The sequence below is a fragment of the Kryptolebias marmoratus genome, linkage group LG14 (assembly GCF_001649575.2).
Source record: "Kryptolebias marmoratus isolate JLee-2015 linkage group LG14, ASM164957v2, whole genome shotgun sequence".
Classification (NCBI taxonomy): Eukaryota; Metazoa; Chordata; class Actinopteri; order Cyprinodontiformes; family Rivulidae; genus Kryptolebias; species Kryptolebias marmoratus.
Window position 1 is genome coordinate 6,228,280 of NC_051443.1, and position 22,919 is coordinate 6,251,198.

Below are 22,919 nucleotides of genomic sequence, written 5' to 3' on the forward strand. Positions count from 1 at the left end.
CACCCTCCCCATCTTTCCTTCATTCCTCTCCTTACAGGAGCCGAACACCCCTTTGTTTCCCCCCTCTCCTCCTTTGAGCGAGAGCTCTTCACCTTCTCTCCTTCTCTTCTAAACCAAAGTGAGTCTCGCTCTCTAAACATGTTTCCCAAAGAGACACCGTCTTCCACAATCATCCCTTTTCTGTACACATTTCAACGATAATATGTACAGTATTGTGCAAAATATTTGATTTAACTATCAGCAGCACGTTCTCTGAGCTAAGAAATTGCAAGATTTTTGTTGAAGATTTTGCCAATGACTAATTGGAGTAACACATATAAATATAAATAAAATATATTGTAAACCACTGCATAGATTGTAATGCAACCTTCAGGAAATAATCACTGGATGTACCTCTACAACTCATGAACCTTAAAGGACAACCCTTTTCAAGATGGTCGCCACAGCTAACTGATATTACAAAAAACAAAAATGACTATAGTTCAGTCAGTTTTACAGATACAACACATTCTCCAAGTGCTCATCATTTTTCAAAATGTTTGTTTCAAATTTTAGTAGTAACACTTGGAGTCAACCCTGTGTGTCTTTCAGCAAAATATCTTGTGAACCACTTGACAGATTTTTGTGAAACTTTCAGAAAGTAATCATTGGATGTACATTTACAACTGATTACCTTTTGGAATTACCTCAATTCAAGGTGGCTGCCACAACTGACCAACATTAGCCAGCAAAAACATGGCTATACCTCAGCCTGTTTTATGGAAATGAAGCTTAACACGTAATGAGTGTGACATCTTGCAATACTGTGTAATATTTCACATTTTGACCAAAACAGCTACAACTCTGTCATTTCCAACATAGATGATCTTAAGTTTAAAATTATGGCATGAAAGGTGGAGGGCATATGCTTCCTTAAAGGAATGCTAGGCCTTAAATTCACATTTTTGTCCAGTCCTTACACCTGACCATCACACTATATAATGGGCTGTGTAGGACAAATGATGAAGTGTCAGGCTTAAGAAAAACAACTTTCCAGCAAATTAAATGTACCAAAGTCATGTCTTAGAAACAAAAAGAAAAAAAAAAAACATCCAAAACCTGAGCGATTTACCGACTTTTAAGTTTGAGAATCACATCATTGATGTAAAAATGAAGTTCCCTGCTTGTCAAACTGTTATCTTAAAAAAAAAGTGAAAAGAACAATAAACCTTTTTTTGATTCAGATTAAACAAAGTGCAATAACTGAAACTTGGTTATTTGCTAAGTTTTCTGTTGTGTCGACACAACACTGGGTTATTGTGGTTTTTGATGCTTTCTTTCCCCTCTAAATGTTTTGTAGGTCTTTGTTGATTATTATAAACAAACAATAAACATTCCTCTGAAAATGGTCAGGCACAAGAAATGAAACTGAGTAAAACAGCACCCAAAGTAAAACTCTCAAGGTAAAACTTTAAAAGAGCTTCAGAAAGTCCAAAGAACGACTGATTAAGATCACTTTAGGCAATAGAAGAAAGTCTGGCCCCTTTAATGCAAATATTTATGAACTGAATCATAGAAAAAGGCTTCTTTTCAGGTCTGTTGGTTAGTTTTAGGCCCTGTTGTTCCACTCATCAGAGCTGCAGTTATTGTAAGCCATGTACAAACATGTTCAGCATCATCTCTCCTCACATTGTGTTCTCTGGGTTTCTGTATGTCTTCCTTCCCTCTGTCTGCCTTTAATGTGGTGTAAAGAGGATGATGTGTTTATAGCCAGGCTGCCAACCTTTGAGAAGTGCTGTGAAACACCTGCAGGTATGAGGTTTGCTCTGCAGGACCCTCCTCTGCATTTGGCAGAAAAGCTAACCGCAGCCTGCTGAATAAATAGACAACTACGTCTGTTGCTTTGCGGTTGTTGCAGCGCTCTCTCTTTTAGTTCTACATGTTCACTCTGTTTGTCAGCTTCAACTCTAACATGAGAGATTTTGTTTAAATTTAAAAAAAAAGCAATGGCTACTTTTCCTTTTTTGTAGATTCGATACGCTGCGACTGGTCTAAATATCTAATTAAATTAAATTAAAGCAGCTGTTGCTACTTAAGCCAGTATCTCACTGGGCTGTGGCTTGTTGGAGACACAAAATAGTTAGAAAATATGCAATTTTTTACTTGGAGTCACACCGTATTAGTACCTACGTTATGTTTTTGTATGTATCTAACTATGCAAATAATGCACAAATGTTTTTGACACTATTTAGTCAAAAGCTGTCCTAATTATGTCTCAGCCAGAAATGGGTGGAATGCTCCCTCCAGGTCAGGAACGAGTCTCTGCCCTTGGTAAGAGAGTTCAAGTATCTGGGAGTCTTGTTCACGAGTGATGGTAGGATGGAGTGGGAGATGGATTGACGGATCGGTGCCTCGTCTTCAGTAATGAAGGTGTTGCTTTGATCGGTTGTGGTGAAGAAAGAATTGAGTCGAAAGGCAAAACTCTCCATTTACTGGTGTATCTATGTTCCAACCCTCACCTATGGTTGGACGGTTTGGATCATGATCAAAAGAACAAGATCTCGGATAGAAGCGGCTAAAATGAGCTTCCTTCATAGGGTGCCCGGGCTCAGCCTTGGAGAACAGATGAGGAGTTTCGTCATCCAGGGAAAGCTCAGAGTAGAGCCACTACTCCTTCGCATTGAAAGGAGTAAGTTGAGGTGGTTTGGGCATCTAATTAGGATGCCTCCCATTGGAGGTTTTCCTTTGGGAAGATACCTCGGGGCAGTCCCAGAACTCACTGGAAGGATTATGTATCCTCTCTGGCCTGGAAACACCTTTTAGATCCCACAGGGATGTCTGGGTTTCTCTACTGGACCTGTTGCCTTCACGACCCGACCATGGATAAGAGGTAGAAGATGGTTGGATGTCTCAGTTTTTTTTATTTTAGGTCTCCAATCGGCCACAGTTTGGTTTCATAGGTTGTCAAACCCTCCCAATAGCCAGTATCCCACTGGGCTATGACTGCTGGAGACTAGTTGGCAGTGGCATTTTTAAGGGAGTCTCTAAAATGTCTTGAAATGTCCGCAGGTGCCATTATGTGAGTTGCAGAGGCTCACATTCCTGTCACTTGTTCAAAAGTTTTGTGTGACAAAACATTCTCTCAAAATAGTCGGCAAGTTGTGGGCATTTCCAAATCTTCTTAATTTAGTTTCTGCTTGGGCTGTATTTTGACACCTACAGAGCTCCTCTTATCCAAGGCTACAGCGTCGAATGTCCAGGTTGAACCACATTGGTGACAGATAATAATTATTTAAAAAGCAGGCCGAGGTGGGTACAATGTGGCTGGACGGGGACAACAAAATAATATGCATGGCCTGGAACACAGTTTTGCAAGCCATGTATATGTAAATAGGCCGTCATTTTTTTAAAAATGGCGCAAATTGCAACTGCACGACTTGCTAGTCCCTTGGTCACAAACACTCAGAATTCAGTGCATAAACAGAAAGTCTTCGTGTTTTTCTTGCAGTTTTGAGTCTCCAACGGTCGCATCCCAATGAGACACAGGCTTTAAAACACTTGTTTCTGTTTTTAAAAATAACATTGTCCTTTTTTTTGCAGTGTTTAAAAAGCTGACATGATGAAATGCAGTGTTTATATAACCTGTCTTTGCACGATCGAGCCCTCCTAATTCAGACTCCTTTGGACTGAAAGTCTCTTCTGCAGCTGAGCAAACAGACCCTTCACTCTGTACCTTTTTTTTCCATTCTCAGGAACGTCTCGCGGTCCCAGCCCTGTGACCCTGACATCCCAAGATGCTTTGCCCATTGCCGTGGCCTTCACAGAATCAGTTAATGCTTACTTCAAAGGAGCTGATCCCACTAAGTGAGTCTCACATGACCTGCTGCTGCTCAGAGGCCTCAGCATGGACCTGCACACATGCACATTATTCTCCTGTATTTATAGTTCAACCACATTATCAGAGTTCTGCAGTTTATTGTCTTTTACAACATATTTTCTACCCAAACTGGGCCTCGGTCTTCACCTCCCTCTCACTGTACATACGTGGAATGTTTTGCACGATTCTGACACCATTCTTTCAGGATGGATAACCTACATGAGGCAGATTATAGTCTGAGGCAGAGAAAACATACAGTCTTTTATTGGTTAACTGCAGTTAAATTGCTGCTGTGCAAAAGGCTTATTTTTCCAGGGATTAGCAAATGGAACATTTCATAAGCAATGCAGCAGAGATTCGGTGCAAGGTCCAGACCCACTGTGGGCCAAGACCAGGACCTCAGCTGGTGATAGACTGCTCTCAGCCCTGAAATTTCTTACAAGCTGGATCTACATTACGCTAATGAAGCATGCAGACGTATGGAATGTTACATACTGAGAAAAACTGGAGGTCAGTCTTATGGTTTACCTTCAAACAAAGCTAATGTAGGGAAGATTTAATCTTATTATTTCTTGGTTAGATCAGTAGATCAAAAAACACTCACTGACAGAAAATGTTAATCACCCAGACAGAATGGTGGAAGTGAAATGAAACTTCACGTTTTGGAAGGTCATGCACCAATTTTACAATAATTACAGTATCAGATCAGATGGATAACTGAGTTGGCAGTACGGGCACACTGCTGGTCCCAGGTCAGCAGGGTGTGCCCCCACCCCCCAGGCCTGGTTACAAACAGGGAATTGGTTCCAAACGGCCATCCAGATGTTAGATCCTCTCCTGCAACGAGTCGGTCCACAGCTTTTGGAACTGGACCTCCAGAACAAGCAGATCAGAACTGGGTCGGAGACTGAGCTGATCTTACACACCCTCCCAATTCGCTAATAAGCTGTGACACTGTCAAACACTTTTCCTACAGCCTCAAATAACTAACTGAAACTAAACATATTTTGATGGCAGCCTACACAGGGGACAGTGAACCCGTAGATGGACTGAGTCACTGAGACACAGTGTTGGATTGCACATGGGTGTTGCACAGAGTCCAGTTGGCAGGAAAAACTTTCATAGGGTTCTGTAAGGCTTGGCACACAATACAATGATCCTCCTTTGGTGTGGACTATCTTGGGCAACAAGAACATTCAGGATGTATGTGGATTACCTCAAATCCATTGGTTCTAACATCAGTTCACTGTAACATCTGTGTGTTCCACATGCCAGGCCTCAATCCGACCACCCGATTTCATGCAAAGCCAAAATATGACCCCTAACAAACTTCATTAAGTCCTGATAATGCTGTCTCTCAAGTCTATAATCCATCCTCTGTCTACTGACCCTCACTCACCGTTTTAGCTGACTGTAGGACTGTTTCTTAGAATGTTTATCTTAATGCAAAGTGAGTCCACTTTTTTTACCATATCACCCTTCTCTAGTTTTAATCCTGCTTTTATAATTTGTCCTTCAGCTTTGTGTGAAATAGGTTTTTAAAAAAAATTAAAACTAGTGTTTGCTCTCCACAGGTGCATTGTGAAAATCACAGGAGACATGACGTTGTCATTCCCCATGGGCATCATCAAGATTTTCACCACCAACCCGTCCCCAGCCATCCTCACCTTCAAACTGAAGAACACCAGCAGGCTGGAGCAGATCCTCCCCAACCAACAGCTTTTATACAGGTGTGCCGTCAGGAGAGCGTTATCTGAAATAGCTGATGAGCTGACAGAGTCATGGCCCAAAGACAGCGGGAGAGAGTTAGTCATACGGGTAAAAATCCAGAAAATGTCCTCTACACCAATGAGAGGAAATTCAATTAGTAATCTGACATAAAGCTATCATTAAGCTGTCAGGGAAGTATTTTCCACAGACAGGTCTTTCCAAAAAGTCACCCCAAAACAGCAAAAACTTAAACATTTCATATAACATCTGCTTCATTCAACACTTCAGTCATTTAACATATTATTGTGTTTCTCACCTCATTAGTTAAAGGTAAAAGTATTTCACCTCCTGTGCAATGCTGCTCCCGGTAAGGCTTTGAGTTTGTCATATTTGTTCTAAAACCTTATTTTTTTTCCCCAAAAAGAAGGAAAGATTGGTTCTTTTTTTCTGATTCTCGCTCTGGTTCCTCTCAGTTATCCTGAAACCACAAAGCTGGGCTAATTGAATCAACTGCAGTTCATGACTTAGTAGCTGGTCGAATTTAACAGGCTCATTTTTTCCAACCTATTGGAGCTTTACACACAAAGCCAAGAAGAGTGAGGAATAATTGAGCCACTGATTATTCCCTCTCATTGTGTGTGTGCGTTTGCCTTTTATCCAGTGATTCTTCCCAAAGCGACTCAGATTCCAAGGACTTCTGGTTCAACATGCAAGCACTGACGTCCTACCTCAGAAAAGCCGCCGAACAGAACCCTTCAGCTTCCTACTATAACGTGGACATCCTAAAATACCAGGTCAGTTGGCCGGCACCCAACGTAGAACTTCATCCAGACAAAACAACGCGGGTTAAAGAATATTTTCTATCTTCACACAGTCTGAGCCTGAGAAAGAAATGAAAGAGCATTAACATAAGGCTGGGGGGGGTGGAGGTACAAAAGCCGTACAGGATGTAATTTTTTTTAATATCAGAGAGTTATTTTTGATTCTGCTGCTCAGATCGCTGTTTATTTTAACGGTGCTGTTTGTATTGGAGTCTGTTTAAACCGCAAGCTTCATAAATATAGCATCAACATCGTTTTCTCATACCACTGTAGGTTTTTCTAAAACATTTCTAAAACCTACAGTGGTTTTTGTGTGAACCTGTTAGAAGTCTGATCAAAGTAAAACATCGGATTGTAACGCATTAACACAAATAGCCACATTCAACGAACAACTTAAAATAAAAGTAGAATGCCTTGAAGGAATGCAAATCGCTCACCTGCTCGCACGCTAAAGTATCAAACAAAGATATGATGTAGTTGACTCTCAGCTACTACCACGCAAAATTTTAGTTTAAAATCACTAAAAATTGATGAGTTAGTCATATTTGTGTTCTGAAGGTGAGTTAGCTGTGGTGGCCATCTTGAATTTGGTTGACTCTAAAAGATAATGAGTTGTGGATTTATATCCAATTATACGCTGAGTTTTAATAAAGCCGCTCTCTGGTTCTAAGATATTTTGCCCAGTCTTACAAACACATTCAGACAAATGTAAAAGCATTATTGACGACAGTATTAACAAAAGAGACCTGCTCTAGAGCACCCTTGCAATCCACTGATCAGTGTAATCCAGACAAAACTGTAGTTGTGACAAGAAGTTTGACCATCAATTCATCAGGAATTTTAACCAAATAAAAAGAAATTCTATCTTCAGAATATTGCCTTAAAAAACAGTTTAATCATCTAAAATTAGCTGCCAGCTGAGTTGTGTAAAGACCGGTTTGCATTCCGACTACTAACTGAATGTGGATAAAAGTGTACCAGACATCCTCTGAAGCCGTATCTGTCTCTGGATTATACATCCAACTCTGGAGATGATTTTATAACCATTTCTCTTCTGAACAGATCTAATGTAAATACACTTTATTTGTGGCCTCATTGATGCAGAAATATCTAAAAAATGTTATGATCCAAATTTTAAAAATATTTTGTTTATGATATTAGCTAAAGCGTCATAGTAGAGCCTGGAAAGTAATTAGCACAAAAAGCTGGTTTCACTTTAAACTGATTTATTTACACTAAATGTGGTGCTTTGTTGGCATTTTACTTAAATCTCAAAGGATTAGTTAAAAACGCAGTTGATTTTAAATGAATTATAAATAATGCCCAAGTGGAAAATGCATTTCGATTTAAATGAACTGAGGAAAACAAAGAATTAGTAGTTAAAAAATAAAAAATTGGATAAAAATCAAAATGAGTTAAAGAAGGAAGACACGCTGTCATGGATGGATTGTATAAAATGTTGAGGTGAGTCATAGTTTTTGTCAACATATGTTCAAACTGAGGGCGAAATAAGGAAAAAAGCATACCATTTCAGTAAATATATATTTCCCTGCAGCCAATATTTGAACTGTAGACCTTGCTTGTGATGAGGTGAAAATGTTAACCACCACCTCGTCAAACGGTTTCTGCTGTATGAAAGACACTGCACATTTGAACTTTAATGAGTTGGATTTATAACGTTTCCTCTTTCAGTCAAAGCTTTAAATTTACTTGTGACTCAAAGTTGATTCCGCCTCTCATCGAAGCAGGACCTGGGTTTCATTTGGTGGATAGAAGCTCTCAGACAGGAAGCAGCTTTGTTTAGACTGACGTTTGGACACTGCTGGGCTGTGTTCAGGTGCAGTCTGATGGGATCCAGTCGACTCCTCTCAACCTGGCTGTGTACTGGAAGTGTACCCCGAGCACAACAGACCTGCGGGTGGACTACCACTACAATCCCGGGTCCATGGTCTCGCCTGGTCCCCTCACCAACGTGCAGGTCTTAGTGCCTGTCGATGGGGGCGTCACCAACATGCAGTCTCTGCCCAACTCTATATGGTAAGACATGATGTAAGAACAATGTGGACCACCAGCACTAACAGGCATTTCTCTCCTTTAAACAAAGATACATGTGATTGTTTTTTTATCCTGTTGTAGGAATTCAGAACAGAATAAATGTCTCTGGAAGCTGAGCGACATCTCAGAAAAATCTGAAAATGAAGGTGAGGAATCCTTACACTTTTTTTTATTATTACAGAATTGTTTGCATTGAAAGTTTAATCATCTGAAGCAAACATGGCAAATGTATTTGTTCCTTTTCCCAAATATATTGGCTGATGTTAGCCCTAAATCTAGGTCAGGTTATAAATTTCGGCCACTCATGAGAAGGATTTTTTTTTCCAGCATGTATTTCATCTTTGAAGTTTTTGTTAAAATACTGTTAAATTCTTGTGTCACAACATGAGCTGAGTGTCTCATTACAGCCCTAAGGTTCAGCATAAAATGGATGAAAATGATGTTACCATTTCTATGACTGTGCTGCACCAAAACTTTTCAATGCATTTTACAATCAGCCAGAAAGAGGTTGTTCAGACTCGTCGTTTGTATTCCATCTCGGGTGATTCGACTGCAAGTGGTCAGCTCTGATGAGTGTGTTCACACCTGGGGGTGAATCCATCCATCCATTTTCTTTACCCGCTTCTCCATTCTGGGTCGCGGGGAGCTGGTGCCTATCCCTGGGGGTGAATATATACCCATGTTTTGGACATCAGGTGTCATTTACCTGCTCTGTAAGCAGATACACACATAGGCCTGTCAGATCAGTGTGACAGCAGGTCTGCTGATGTTTCTGTAAGAATGACATCTGAACTGCATTACTATTTCAATAACAAAAATATGGTGCCCGTATTGTAGTTTTCACCTATTAAGCGTAATTGTTCAACACTGTGTCAGAGCGAAGACAGAAGATTTCAACCCATAAAACTCCATGAAGTGCTGTGTTTAATTAGGTGACTATAATGCGACATAACTCTGCTCAGACTGTTGTTCTGTGATTGACACAACACATCATAGCTTACAGTGACCACAGTGGATCCAAATGGCTCTAAAACAATCAGAACAAACATGACACTGAAGAGAAACTCACCCGTAGAAATGCCTTGTAATTCGCTTAAAGTAAATCCTGACAAAACAGACATTTATACTGTGAAGGATTCTGCTAAACAGTTCATTAAAAAACAAAACAAAAACAAAAAAAGCCATATCGTCAGAATATTTTTTTTATATATCATAGTTTCATTATCTTTGATCAGCCAACAGCCGAGCAAACTTCTTTTTATTTTTATTTTTCTTGCCCTGAGACATCTACTTCCCGGCTTGTATGGGGTCACAAAGAGGAGGTCCTCCATATTGACTCTAGACGGATTGTGTTCAGACTGGCAAACCTATGTGGATAAAAAAGAAGTCCAGACCACCTCTGAGAGTCTGAGGCATGTTTTCAGTTCACATTGAGGCTATTTTAAATCTGCAATTAGTGCTATCCAAATACAATCAGATCACTAAGAAGTGTTTTTAATGACAGGTATGAACAGCCCCTAAGTTGGTAATAGTTTTATTGGTAATGAGCAGAGGGAAAGTCAAAAGGTAGATGAATTCAAATATTTGGGTGTTGTTTTTGACCCTCATCCTAAATTTGTAGTTCATTTCAGGACTATTGTAACTAATCTTAAGGCTGCTCAGACATATCTGCAGCCAGTGACTCTGTCAACACTTTCCTGTTTGGGTCCAAACAACTCTGTGTGCTTTGACATGTGGTGGTGTTGTACAAAAATGCTGTGAAATACTGAAGAAATATCATTGTTTTAGCTTTGACAGTTTTATATGTTTTTTTTTTAAATCAAATTGTCTTTTTAAATGTGTTCTGGGCCTATTTATGTTGGATGTAGGCGCCGGCTGTTTGAGGGCCAAGTTTGACCTCTCTGACGGCCCGTCGAACCCGTCCACTTTGGCGGTGCAGTTCATGAACGACAGCAGCACGCTGTCAGGAGTCGACATGGAGCTGCAGGGGGCAGGATACAGACTTTCCCTCAACAAAAAAAGATTTGCCACAGGTTTGTGACGGTCCGTTTCCGCCTGCCTTTTGCTGCGTTTCAACTGGTCCCCAGCTCTAAGTGCATCTCTTGTCTGTAGGGCGTTACATGGCAGACTGCTGAGGGGACCCCCACCGCCTCTCTCATATCCTTATCTGGTTTCCATCAAACGAGCCTCGGAACATTCTCAAAGCGTCCTGAAACACCCGAGCTCCACGGTTTCACACAGGAAGCCTGACTCTCACTTCAGTAACACAGCACTGAGTATTGAACACTGTTTAAAAAAAAATAAAAACTAAAATGAGCTTTTCAGAAAGTGTGTAGATATGAAGTCTAATAATGCTTTCTGATCAATTCCCTTTTTGTACAGTCAGAGACAGTTTATTGGTTAGCCATAAATTTATATTGTATTTGAAATTATAACAAAAAAAAGATGCACTAACAACTTTCAGAAGCTCTTTTTTTCCTCTCGTACTCATTTCTAAGAGCCTAAAAGAAATACAAAACCATTTCTATGTGAATGAGAAGGAAAAACTTTTTTTTTCTGTAAATAATGATTGAACTTTTTGACTTAACTTCTAAATCAGCTTTCTTTACTCATGTTTGTCTTCTTTGATTATGTGCAATGTAGCAATGAAGGTAGAATCAGACTTTAACACAACTCACACATTTGTGGCACAAACTTGATCTTTAAAATAATATAAAAGCTGCTTAAAAAAATGCAAAAAAAAAAAAAAAAAAGAAAAATTGGACCTCAGTGCCTCTTCTTATACTGTGGAACAAAAAGGCAAAAAATCTTAAATGCAAATACGCATTTCCAGATTTGAGCTGTTTTTCTGGAATCTTTTCCGTCTCTACAGGGTTTGTAATCAGATTTTTAAAACGATTTTGTAAATTCCTCTTGACGTTTGTTTTGTTTTTTTAATCAAAGCTCGATCCTAAACATTGAATGTCAAACATTGTGTCAAATGTTAAAAGCTAAAAAAAGAAGAAAAAAAACTGAGGAATTTGACACCAAATTAAAGTTGCAGCCTTTAATTGTACTTCTTTGTGCTGTTGATGAGAAAAGTGCCTAAAATCTAACAGCTTTTCTACTTTTCTTTTGTATACCAGCACAGTCAATGGGAAAAGCACAAACAAAGTGCCAGTTGTCTTTTTTTACTCCTTTTTTTTTTTTTTTTGGATGTTTAAGGGAAAATGTCTCCTGTTTTTGAATCTTAGCCGTCTTCCAGAAATAACTGTGACCGAGTTTAATCATTGAACTCTTTCTGTCTGTTTTCTATCCGGTAAATGTCCGATCGGTTCTGTCTGTCACCGTGTTTCAGATGATGTTGGCAAACAGCATCATCGTGAGGCCAAATTAATGATTGAAATGCCTTTTTTGTGGCTCAACACTCAGTAATCCAGTGTTGACTTTGGTCATGCGATGACACAATACTGCCAGTAAACCTGTGACGGATTACTTGCCTGTTCCACCTCTCTCCCAGTGCATTCTGGGATAGCCTTCAGACTCCTTTAGCTATGAGCAACATTTGACTCTTGGTGCTTTTTTTTTTTTTTTTGTCCTCACTTATTTTCTAATCAAGGGCTTCATCTTCAGAGTTTGTTCTACTTCCTGATGGGGTATTTTAACTATTGTAGGACTTCGCTATATCATTAACATCATTCATGTGATAGTCTATAAAATGATGTCTTGGAATGTGACACATTTTGATATACAGTGGGCGAAATAATGACTTGAGCTCCTGCTGATTCTGTAAGTTTGCTCACTTTCTAAGTAATGAAGTCTCTAATTTTTATGTTAGTTGTATTTTATTGGAGAGAAACAGAATGTCAACCAACAATACAAAAAAAAAACAATACATAAAAGTTACAAATTAATTTCCATCTCGTTGAAGTAAATTGAGTAGTTGGTCCCCTACAACCCAACCACAGATTGGTCATTCAATCAATCAGACACCCCAGACCTCAACCATGTCTGTATAAAGCCCACCTGTCCACAGAATCTGTTTCTTCCATTCCAAGCTCTCCACCACAATGGTTAAGACCAAAGAGCTGTCAGAGAACTTCAGGGACCAGCTAGTAGATCTGTCCAAGGCTGGAATGGGTTAGAAGACCATCATAAAGAAGCTTGGTGACAAGGTGACAACTGTTGGTGTCATTATTCAAAAATAGAAGAAATATTAAATGATTATCAGTGGATCTTGGTGCAAGGTCTTCCTCGTGTGTTTATGATGGTTGGGAGAAAGATGAGGGATCAGCCCACATTGTTAATGATCCGAAGGCAGTTGGGACCACAGTCACTAAGAGCACCACTGGTAACGCACTACGCCATAATGGATTCAAGGGTCCCTTGCTGAAGAAGGCCCAGGTATCAGAGATCATCTAAGTCATCAATCCCCAACATTTTTTACATGGATTGGTTTCATACAAGACGACTTTCCCATTAGTTAGAGGGAGAAGAGGAGTTCTCTAGCAAAGTTATGTATATACAAATATTTACATAGATTTAAAAAAAAAAAAAATTTTTTAAGAAAAGTTTTTATTATTTCTTTGTGGCCCGGTACCAAACGATCCATGGACCAGTACTGGTTCTTGGCCTGATGGCCGGTGAGCCTTGATCTGAATGATTCAGAGAAGGCTTGGAAGAAAAGGGCAAAGGTCAGATGAGACCAAAATCCAGCTCTTTGGCTTCAACTTGACCTGCAGTGTTTGGACGAAGAGTAGTGCTGAGAATAACCTGACGAGCACCAATCCCCACAGCTGAGCACAGAGGTGGAAACATTATGGTTTAGGGCTGTTTTTTTTTTGGTAAGGGTACTGAACAGGGCCATGTACTGTAAAATCTTGGACCAGAACCCTCATATGGATCCTAGATGTCTCTTCCAGCAGGACGATGACCTAAAACCTACCACTAAGGCATACATACCTCAGTCTTAAAGAAAATCTTGAAGAAAAGCTGAGTTTCTGTAAAGAGGAGTGGGCCAAAAATCCCTCCTGAGATGTGTGCAAACCTGGAGGCCAACTATAAGAAATGTCATCTTTTCATTGGGAATCAAATCTTTGTTTCTCTCAGTGACATGCAAATGTATTATGTATTACGTATATTGTGTCTGTTTTATTAGCTGATATTCTGTCTCTCTGCATTCCAATGAAACGCCCACAAACATGACTGGTTATTTCTTTGGAAGTGAGCAAACCTACAGGATTATCCCTCCTCAGTTAGTTGCCTTGAAGCCACGATTAAATACCGAAACTGTCTTGAACCGGGTTTCATAAACTGTGCATCATGTGACCAGCTGACCTCTCAGACCAGTAAACAAGTTTTATTGTCATTTTTTTTAAATTGTTGTCCTTGGAACTAAAAATTGTTCTAGTTTTTTTACCTGGTTTACAGTTCATTTAAAGTCCTTTCAGGAATGATTTGGCATTATACATTTAAAGCTGTAATAAAACAGATGGTTTCTCAAGTTTCATTTGACTAATAATATTTAAAATGTATCCCTTTTAATATTAACTTAACAGCAGACCCTAATCTTAGACAGAAATGTGTGTTTATTTCTTGCACATGCAATGTAACTCTTTTAAAACTTTTAGTCAGCTAAAGTAAATTTATATGAAACCTAGAAATTGGATCTAGATATATTCGTACTGTTAAAAAAATCAATCTGTAGTTTTTCTGTAAATTAATGAAATCTTTCTTTCTTGCTTTCTCTTTTAACACCAAAGCAAATAAAAAAAATGAGCACACAGATTCTGTAACCGTTTAGTTTGAGCAAGCTGGTTCTTGCAGCCCCCCCTCCCACACACACACACACACACACAAACTTTCCAAATACATTTTCCAAAAAAATCACCCTACACACACACACACACCCTCTGGTTGTTGGTTTTTTTTTTAACTCTTTTTTTAACTCTTTTTTTTGTTGTTGTTGTATCAAACAAAGTTAAACTAGAGCAGCATTGTGTAAATGATTCTCATGTTTTTATCAATACTTCTGCCATTTCTGTCTGTTTGATGATTTCTTCTTGTGCCTGTATTAAATGTGTAATATATGAATATATACAAATATATAAATGACAACTTGAACTGTGGCCCGCCTGGTTCATTTAAGACTCATTGTGAAGGTGCTTGCTGCTGTGCTGACTGCAACGTGTGTCATCAGGTTTGGTTCGAATTAAAAATCTTTATAAATGTTGAATCGATTAAAAAAAAAAATGTTTTCAGAGAATCTTTTCAATCTCTGTGAATGTCTTCAATTAAAAAAAATCACGAATTCAGCACATTTTTCTGATCACATCATCATGTCACTTTTATTAAGCCCAAAAATTCTGAGAATATGAAATGAACAAACTTGAGGAGAATGTCCATCTGTCTGAGGACTTTCTGGTCCCAGCTCTAAACTGATAATCCTTTAACCTAGAAATGTAAAACTGCACAGCTGGACATGGATTCATGCATTAAGGATGATCCCTATTACTTTCAGGGTCAAAGATCAAGGTCACGGGTGATCCATTAGTGAAGACCTTGTTGATGCTCTAACTCTGCAACCGTGTAACTTAGGAATGTCAAACTGCACAGCTGGACACCTCATGTGTCAAGGATGATCCCTATGGATTTCAAGGTCAAGGGGTTAAAAGTCAAGGTCACAGGTGACTCCTTTATGAAGACCTTGTCTGTACTTAAACTTGAGACACATGTGTTCAGGATTATTGTGTTTATTGTGAGGGAATTCACGCTTTGAGAATTTTCTGAAGATGTACCGTTGGTGATACTGTAGTTTTTTTTTTTTCTAAAAAGTATTTAAGAAAATGTATTTAAAAGAAAAAAAAAGGAATAATGTCCTCATTACCAACACATTTCTTAATAATGGTTGACATTTTTATGTGAAACTTTTACACTCGCTCCATTGTTGCAGGGATTGATTAGAAGATCACCCTCCTGACCCATCAGTGTATCTTTAAAAACACCCACCACCACCCCTCCCCCTGTTTCTAAAGGAACTTCTCAGTCCACAAACCTCTTCATGTTCCCTCCGCTTCACTCATTCAAACCGTCTCCATCGTCTCAGGACAAAGCTGTGACCTATGGGTAATGCTGTCTTTTTACTTGTACCTTTTCATCAGTAATTTTTTTTTGTGTGTGTGTGGCACTTTTAGACATTCTTTGAAATGATGAAGACAAATTATAGATTTATTTTTTTCAAAGTATTATTTCAGAACAGAATCTGTGTCAGAGGGCTTATTTACCTCTACACACAGATCAATACAGCATAGATACAACTTCCAGGCACAGTTCCACGTGTCGTTGCTGTACAGGAGCCTCACGCAGAGCGCTGTTCACTACAACACCGTGTGCACATTTAAGCTGTCGTCTCTCTCTGACCGAAGATCTCCTTCTTGGTGGTTGAAAATCCTCCGCCTCTGGGCTGCTTTTCCTCAGATGTGTGTGAGCCGCCAGTCTGCAGAAAGAAACAGATCTCAGAGTCTCATGTGGGGTGTTATTCTGAAAGGCCCGACCGAGACGAGGAAACCGAAAACATGTCCAGGAACCCACTGAAACGGCGACATACTGTGAACACACTAGTATGATGATCAGTTCATCTGGGTTTTTTTGCTCACTGAAGCCAGCGTCTTGCTCAAAGTTGCAGGAAAAATACAGAATTTTTTTTACTTGGGTCTCGCTGAACGAGACGTTTGCATGAACTCCAGGCAGATTTAAGGCCAAACTTGTGGGCTGTTGTTTGTCCGCACCTTTATTTATCTAGACTTGATATTCAGCTGGACTCCTGAAAAGCAAACACAAGCAGGCCCACAACTTGTATTTTATTCTCTTTTATTTGCATATTCCTTAACCTTTCTCTATGTACAGCCCTTTTGGTCATTCCTGTTGGCTTTTAAAATGTGCTTCTAAATAAATCAGACTTTGATTGACCCTCATGTTCACAGCGGGATTAAGGTCAGGGAGGTCTCCAATGGCGATGGACCTGAAATGTTCATGTTTTGTTCCCGAGCCATGCAGGTATCAGTTTTTGCATTTGTGGCTGAAAGCTCCATCATGCTGGAAGAAAGAAACTAGTTTATAATTTATTTTAAGTGTGAACTGCAAAAGAATATATCCAGGGTCAGCGTTTAACACTACTGGGATAGTCTTTGACATTTTTTGAAGCAATTTCCTGTTTTATTGTTTGCTTTTTGCAGAAGTCATTTATCTTTATCCATTTTTTAATCAATATGTTGTAGCTCTGTGCTTATGAGGGCTGTACAGGAATCATTCTTAGAGAGCCTCTGTACTCCATGAAGTTATTGCCCACCCTCTCTTTAGAATTAGCTGGATTTCTGAATAAAAGAAGTCCCACTGAGATTCACTGTGACATTACATGGTCATTACAGATACTCTAGGTACTCTTCTTTTAAAATCCCCATTCCAAAACAGTTGGGAAGTTGTGTAAAATGTAAGTAATAACAGAGTGCAATGATTAGTAAATCTCATGAACCTGTATTTTATTCACAATGAAATATTGTTAGCCTGTCAAATGTGTAAACAAAAATGTTACCTTTTTTTAAAAAAGAAAAAAAATGAAATGTAACTGAAGTTGTAAGTTGTGACGGGGCAACAAAAGGCTGTAAAAGTAAGTGGTACAAAAAAGAAACAGCTGGAGGAGCATTGGCCAACTAATCAGGTTAACTGTAACAGGTCAGTCAGACAACTGGGTTTAAAGAGAGCTTTTTAGAGAAGCTGAACCTCTGAGAAGTAAAGATGGGCAGAGGGTCCAGTCTGAGAAACACTATCTAATAATTGTTGAATAATGTTTTTCAAAGGAAATTTGGGAAGACTTTACTATCTCGTCATCTGCAGTTCATAATATTAGCAAAAGATTTCATGAATCTGGAAAAATTCAAAGGACAAGACTGAAAGTCAGAACTGGATGTTTATGATCTTCAGGTCTTCAGGCAGCTCTGCATTAAAAACAGGTCTGATTCTGTTCTGGACATCACTGCATGGACTCAGGAACACTTCTACAGATCACTGTCTGTAAACACAGTTTGTTGTGACATCCACAAACGCTGCTTAAAGCTCTGTCAGGCAAAGAAGAAGCCAAATGTGAACACCATCCAGATACCCTGACCTCTCTGTCCACCTTACTAAAGAGGAGAGGGACCATCCAGGCTGTTATCAGCACACAGTTCAAAATCCTGCCTCTCTGATGGTATGGGGGTGCATTGGTGCCTATGTCATGGACAGCTTACACATCTGGAAAGGCACCATCATTGCAGAACAGTCTACACAAGTTTTAGAGCAACATCGGCTCCGATCCAGATGGGGTTCTTTTTCTCCTTGCATATTTCAGGAAGACAACACTAAACGACATCCTGCATCCATCCCAGCAGCAGGGCTTCATAGTAGAAGAGTCATGGTGCTGAACTGACCAGCCTGCAGTCCAGAAAACATTTTGTGCATCATGAAAATAAAAGTACAACAAAGTCCCAGAACTGCTGAGCAGCTAGAATCCTCCATCAGACAAGAATGGGTCAACCTTCTCCTCTAAAACCTCCAGCAGCAGCTGCTGCTCTAGATGTTTACAGACTGGTGGTAAAAGAAGAGATGATGCTTCACACATGACTCTGATCTGACTTTTATGAGATGTATTGCTGTCATCAAATTCAAAATGACATTTTTTTTTCCTTATAATGGTACAATTTCTTGGTTTCAACATTTGAGATGTTTATTATCCTCCGTTGTGAATAAAATACAAGTCTGTGACATTTGCAGATCATTGATTTCTGTTTTTATTTACATTGTGCATGGCCTAACTTTCTCTGAATTAGGACTGAGTTTTAAGAGGAAACCGTTCCCGGTTGGTTGAGGAGTCTGTATCTGGTACTGATTGAGGGCCTTAACGTCAGAATCAGCCGCGTGAAGCGGTCTGAGCCGGGGGAGCGTTCAGTCTTTGTTGTTCACCACGCAGTCGTGTTTGTTCAGAGACCCGCTAGAGCCATAGAACTGAGTTATTCTGCAATCCAGAGAGCGAGGCCGACATCAGTAACATTTATGGACGATTTAGCGGTGATGTGTCCATTTGATCTCCCTCCTCACCACAAGGAAAGCCATCTGAACAAACAAGCGGCAGAGTGAGTTTATTGCATTAATACGGATTCCTCTTCTGCTCGCTCCAAAGCCCAGAAGACCTCTTCAGAATAACTCAAACCCTGAACGTGTCGGACTCACATCCGCAGGAATCTCTCACATTTTCCACCTCAGCAAGCAGGATCCTGTCAACAGCCCCAGCCCCAAAAATACCACTGTCCAACATCAGTAACCGCAGAAGGCGAAAGATAATAATATGATATGGAGTCTGTGTTGGTTTGTCTGTTAGCAAAATATCTCATGAACCACTGGATGGATTTTAATGAAACTTCCAAAGGGTAATCAGTGGCTGTACATCTACAACTGACTACCTTTATGAGTCAACCCGATTCAAGATGGATTCCACAGCTAAGTGACCTTATAAAAATGGCTATAAATCATTAATTTTTGCAGATATTCAACTAAGATTTAGTGTGGTGGTAGATGAAACTAATTTGAAAAACATAATTTAGGCACTACTTATTATGCAACATATTTGCTTAAAGATAAGCCATTAGCTCTTGGCGTTAACCCTGTCTGTCTGTTAGCAAAATAACTCTTAAACCACTGAAAAGGATTTTTTTGAAACTCCTAGAAAGTAATCGTTGGATGTGCATATGCAACTGAGTAGGTTTTGGAGTCAACCCAATTCAAGATGGCCATCACAGCAAGTTCAACTGACATCACAATTGAAATTAGCAAACACACAAATGGCTATAACGCTGTCATTCTTACAGATATTGAGCTAACATTTTGTGTGGTAGTAGCTGCGAGCCATCCCCAGGTTGTGCAATATGACACAAGATTCCACATAACATCAAATACGAGCTTTGACCAAAACAGCTACAGATGCTGAAGTTCTGGCATGAAAAGGAGGCAGGCGATATGCTCTCCACCATGTTACTCTATGCCTTTAATTATCAGAAAAGTTGTGCACCATAACACAACCTGTTTTCTGGGAAGCTCTAATGAAGTCAGGCTTTCAGTACAGTCAGACACTGACTCATGTGGAACCTTAAACCTCGAGTCAGGAAAGGATAATAAACTCATCTAATTGTGTTGCTGCTTCCTGATGACAGCACCGCTGGAAGAAGAGTTTCAAGTCCAAAGCGCTGGCAAGATAACCTGCGGCCGCAGCGGTCCAGCAGAGGAGGAGAGGAGCCTTTCGTGTCCTGTTCACGGGGGCACGTCATGTTTGGGCAGGGGGGGCAATCGATCCCTTTTGAACTCCTGCTTTTCAGCGCACTGACAGGATCTGCATTTCTGAAGGTTTGTGCATGAAGATGTTGAGTTTGTAACTGAGCTAGCGGACCACTTCCAGGACGTGCAAACTGAAGATGAGGCAGACTGATATCAGATGAAGCAGGTGGATTTCAGACTATGACCTGGAACTGAAGATGGGGTCATTTAACACAAACACTCCAAACCCTTGGACCAGTTATCCTTTAAATGTTTTTGGGGGGGGTTTTACCGCTAAAAGGCTAAATGCAGGTAATAATGTCTTAAAAATCTGTGTGGGTTCGTTTGTGCATTTGTCTGTTAGCAAAATAACTCCCAGAAAATAATCACTGAACATACCTCTCCAGCTAATTAACTTTTTGGAGTCAGCCTGATTTAAGATGGCCAACATGGCTAATCAAACTTAGTCAACACAAAAATAGCCATAACTCAGGCAAAATTACAGATATTGAGCTAAAGTTTGACGTGGTAGTAGCTGAGAGTCATTCCCAGCACATACTCTGAGGTCTAATAGAGCACTCATAGCGTTATTTTCAAGGTTTGATCAAAACAGCTACAAGTTCATCATGCAATATGCATTACGTCAACTAATGCTAGGCCTTTAATGAACCATGTAAGTGATCCATTAGCATCTCAACATGTTCACTGATGACAGAATCCAGAAAAGAGCTTGGATAGATATGGTTTCAAACTACGACTGCACAGCCAAAGCAACATACGGCAACAGCTCTGATGACTATAACTCAGAGTGAGTCAATAAGAGTTGGACACACACATACACAGATCCGTCTTTCCTTCCAGAGAGGAAATGTTCTCTCCATAAATATTTGGAGTTTGTTAATTGAAAGAATGTGCACAGCTGCAGTTCTGGGAGGTTCTTTAAACACCGCCTTCATATGGATTCTGTGTGTCTGTCCCCTTGTTCATTAGTGTCAAGTGAAATGAGCTGAGGCTGCGGTAAACACACACAGGAACAAAGATCCACACACACGTTGGACTGAATCAGTGTCTTTCAGTGTGTGTTTGAAGATCTTTGGTTTTGCTTCACTCCAAGAAGCATCCCTCTCTCTGATTGTTACATGGAGCGTGGTAGAGGTCTTCTTTCATGTAGGTCTTTGAAAAACATGTTTGCACGTCGCTGTTTGAGTTCTAATTTCCTGATCCTATGTTTTTTTCAATGTGGTATATATATATATATATCACACACATTGAACTATTTGCAGTTCTGCTTTACGGAGACCACTCACGCTGAGCAACTAAAGGAGACTACAGTCATGGGTTAAAAAAGCCTACATTACAGGAAGAATCAGATAAAAGGCCTAGAATTCATTGAACTCATATCACCCTTGCATTTCAGGCCTGAGATTTAAACTAAGATCTTCTAAAGAGAAATTATGTAGCTGTTTCAGTCAAACCTTGAAAATAACATTATGCGTGATCTCGCTCAGTATTACAGGATCTCATTCAGTCTATTGGTTCCTAAAGTATGTGTTAGGGATCAGGATAAGTTTCACCTACTACCACGACAAATTTTAGCTCAGTAGCTGTAAAATTGACTGAGTGATAGCCATTTTTGTGTTTGCTAAGGTTGATCAGCTGTGGCAGCCATCTTATATCTGGTTGACTCTAAAATGTCATCAATTGTAGATGTACATCCAATGTTTATTTGTGGAGTGTTTCACTAAAATCTATCCAGTGGTTAATGAGATATTTTGCTAACAGACACACAGCGACACAGGCAAAAATGTTATTGCCCACCTTTCACCTTAATAGCGGAATAGATGTGTTTTTGTTTGTTTTTTTTATTTCTCAGTATGAAGTCTGTTTACCATATAACTGCAGTGTGTTTAGGGTGGTGTGATTTGAAACATGTCCACTCATCTTGCTAGACTCAACCTCTGCACCCTGAGCTGCTGCCTATTAGTTATGCAGAACAACATGGCCAGAAGACATGTTGATGCCAAATCAAATGTGAAGAGTTGGATTTTCGATCATGCATGCAGAATTTCCTCTTTTTTAATTTTTCTCCCATCTCTTCAGGCAGCCCATCAGCACACCAAAGAAAGTATTTACATCTGATGCTAACATTCTGACCGATCCGATCACATCTGGACACCACTGAGTGTCACGTCATACCTGTTATTATGACACATGATAGGAACTAATAGGAGCATAACAGAACTACAAAATATTATACAAACCCATTATCCATCCATCCATCCATCCATCCATCCATCCATCCATCCATCCATCCATCCATCCATTCATCCATCCATCCATCCATCCATCCATCCATTCATCCATCCATCCATCCATCCATCCATCCATCCATCCATTCATCCATCCATCCATCCATCAATCCATCCATTTTCTTTCACTTATCCGGGGTCAGGTCGTGGGGGTAGCAGCCTAAGCAGGGAGACCCAGACTTCCCTCTCCCCAGCCACTTGGGCCAGCTCCTCCAGAGGAATCCCAAGGCGTTCCCAGGCCAGCCGAGAAACATAGTCCCTCTATCTCTTCCCCGATCTGGAGAAGGCAAAGCCATTATCATTTTGATGTAATGGGACTGATCAATGATGACATCATCATTATGTGATGTCATCACTGGTGAGAACTGAGCCGAGGCCATAGGGTCATTAAGAAACTGTAGGAGCTGAACCATGAGCCCAATCACCACCAAAATATTTTTATTTTTTTGTGACAACCTCAATATTTTCTGAAAATTTCATCTAAATCACTTCATTAGTTTTTGAGTCATCTCATGCACAGACAAATAAACAAAAACATTTACCTCCTAGGGGGAGGTCTGATATACAGAAAGGTGTCGAGGCAGCTATTGGCCAAAAGTAACGTGGAATTTCCTTCAGTAATAACTCAAGCTGACAAAGTGCTGGTGTTTTGATGTATGACCTGTATAAGAAGTGCAAAGAGAGAACCAAAATCAAAAGAAACGTTAAAGCTGCTGCCAGTTTATCATTAGGGTCACCATGGTAACCACACACCTGTGTCTGTCACTCCCAGACAGCACTCTTGAGCCTTCCGTGACCTCCGGGTCTAATTGACCCAAGGGCTTCGCTACCTGTCTTCGTCTCTTTGTC

The 22,919-nt window shown here is 39.9% G+C and overlaps 1 protein-coding gene across 5 annotated transcripts in view; it reads left to right on the forward strand.

Annotated features, from left to right (window-relative positions):
- Window positions 1-14,544, forward strand: part of fcho2 (FCH and mu domain containing endocytic adaptor 2) — a 68,956-nt gene extending 54,412 nt beyond the window's left edge. For 4 of the 5 annotated variants that reach the window (XM_025008403.2, XM_025008404.2, XM_017427523.3 and 1 more), the window contains 9 exons: window positions 38-118; window positions 1,732-1,791; window positions 3,732-3,843; window positions 5,431-5,586; window positions 6,228-6,360; window positions 8,225-8,424; window positions 8,524-8,588; window positions 10,311-10,475; window positions 10,555-14,544. In XM_025008403.2, the coding sequence (XP_024864171.1) occupies window positions 38-118; window positions 1,732-1,791; window positions 3,732-3,843; window positions 5,431-5,586; window positions 6,228-6,360; window positions 8,225-8,424; window positions 8,524-8,588; window positions 10,311-10,475; window positions 10,555-10,577 (995 nt within the window). In that variant the 3' untranslated portion in view covers window positions 10,578-14,544. The remainder of the gene's footprint in view (window positions 1-37; window positions 119-1,731; window positions 1,792-3,731; window positions 3,844-5,430; window positions 5,587-6,227; window positions 6,361-8,224; window positions 8,425-8,523; window positions 8,589-10,310; window positions 10,476-10,554) is intronic. The other variant, XM_025008407.2, reaches the window with a different exon arrangement.
- Window positions 14,545-22,919: the final 8,375 nt, after the last annotated feature.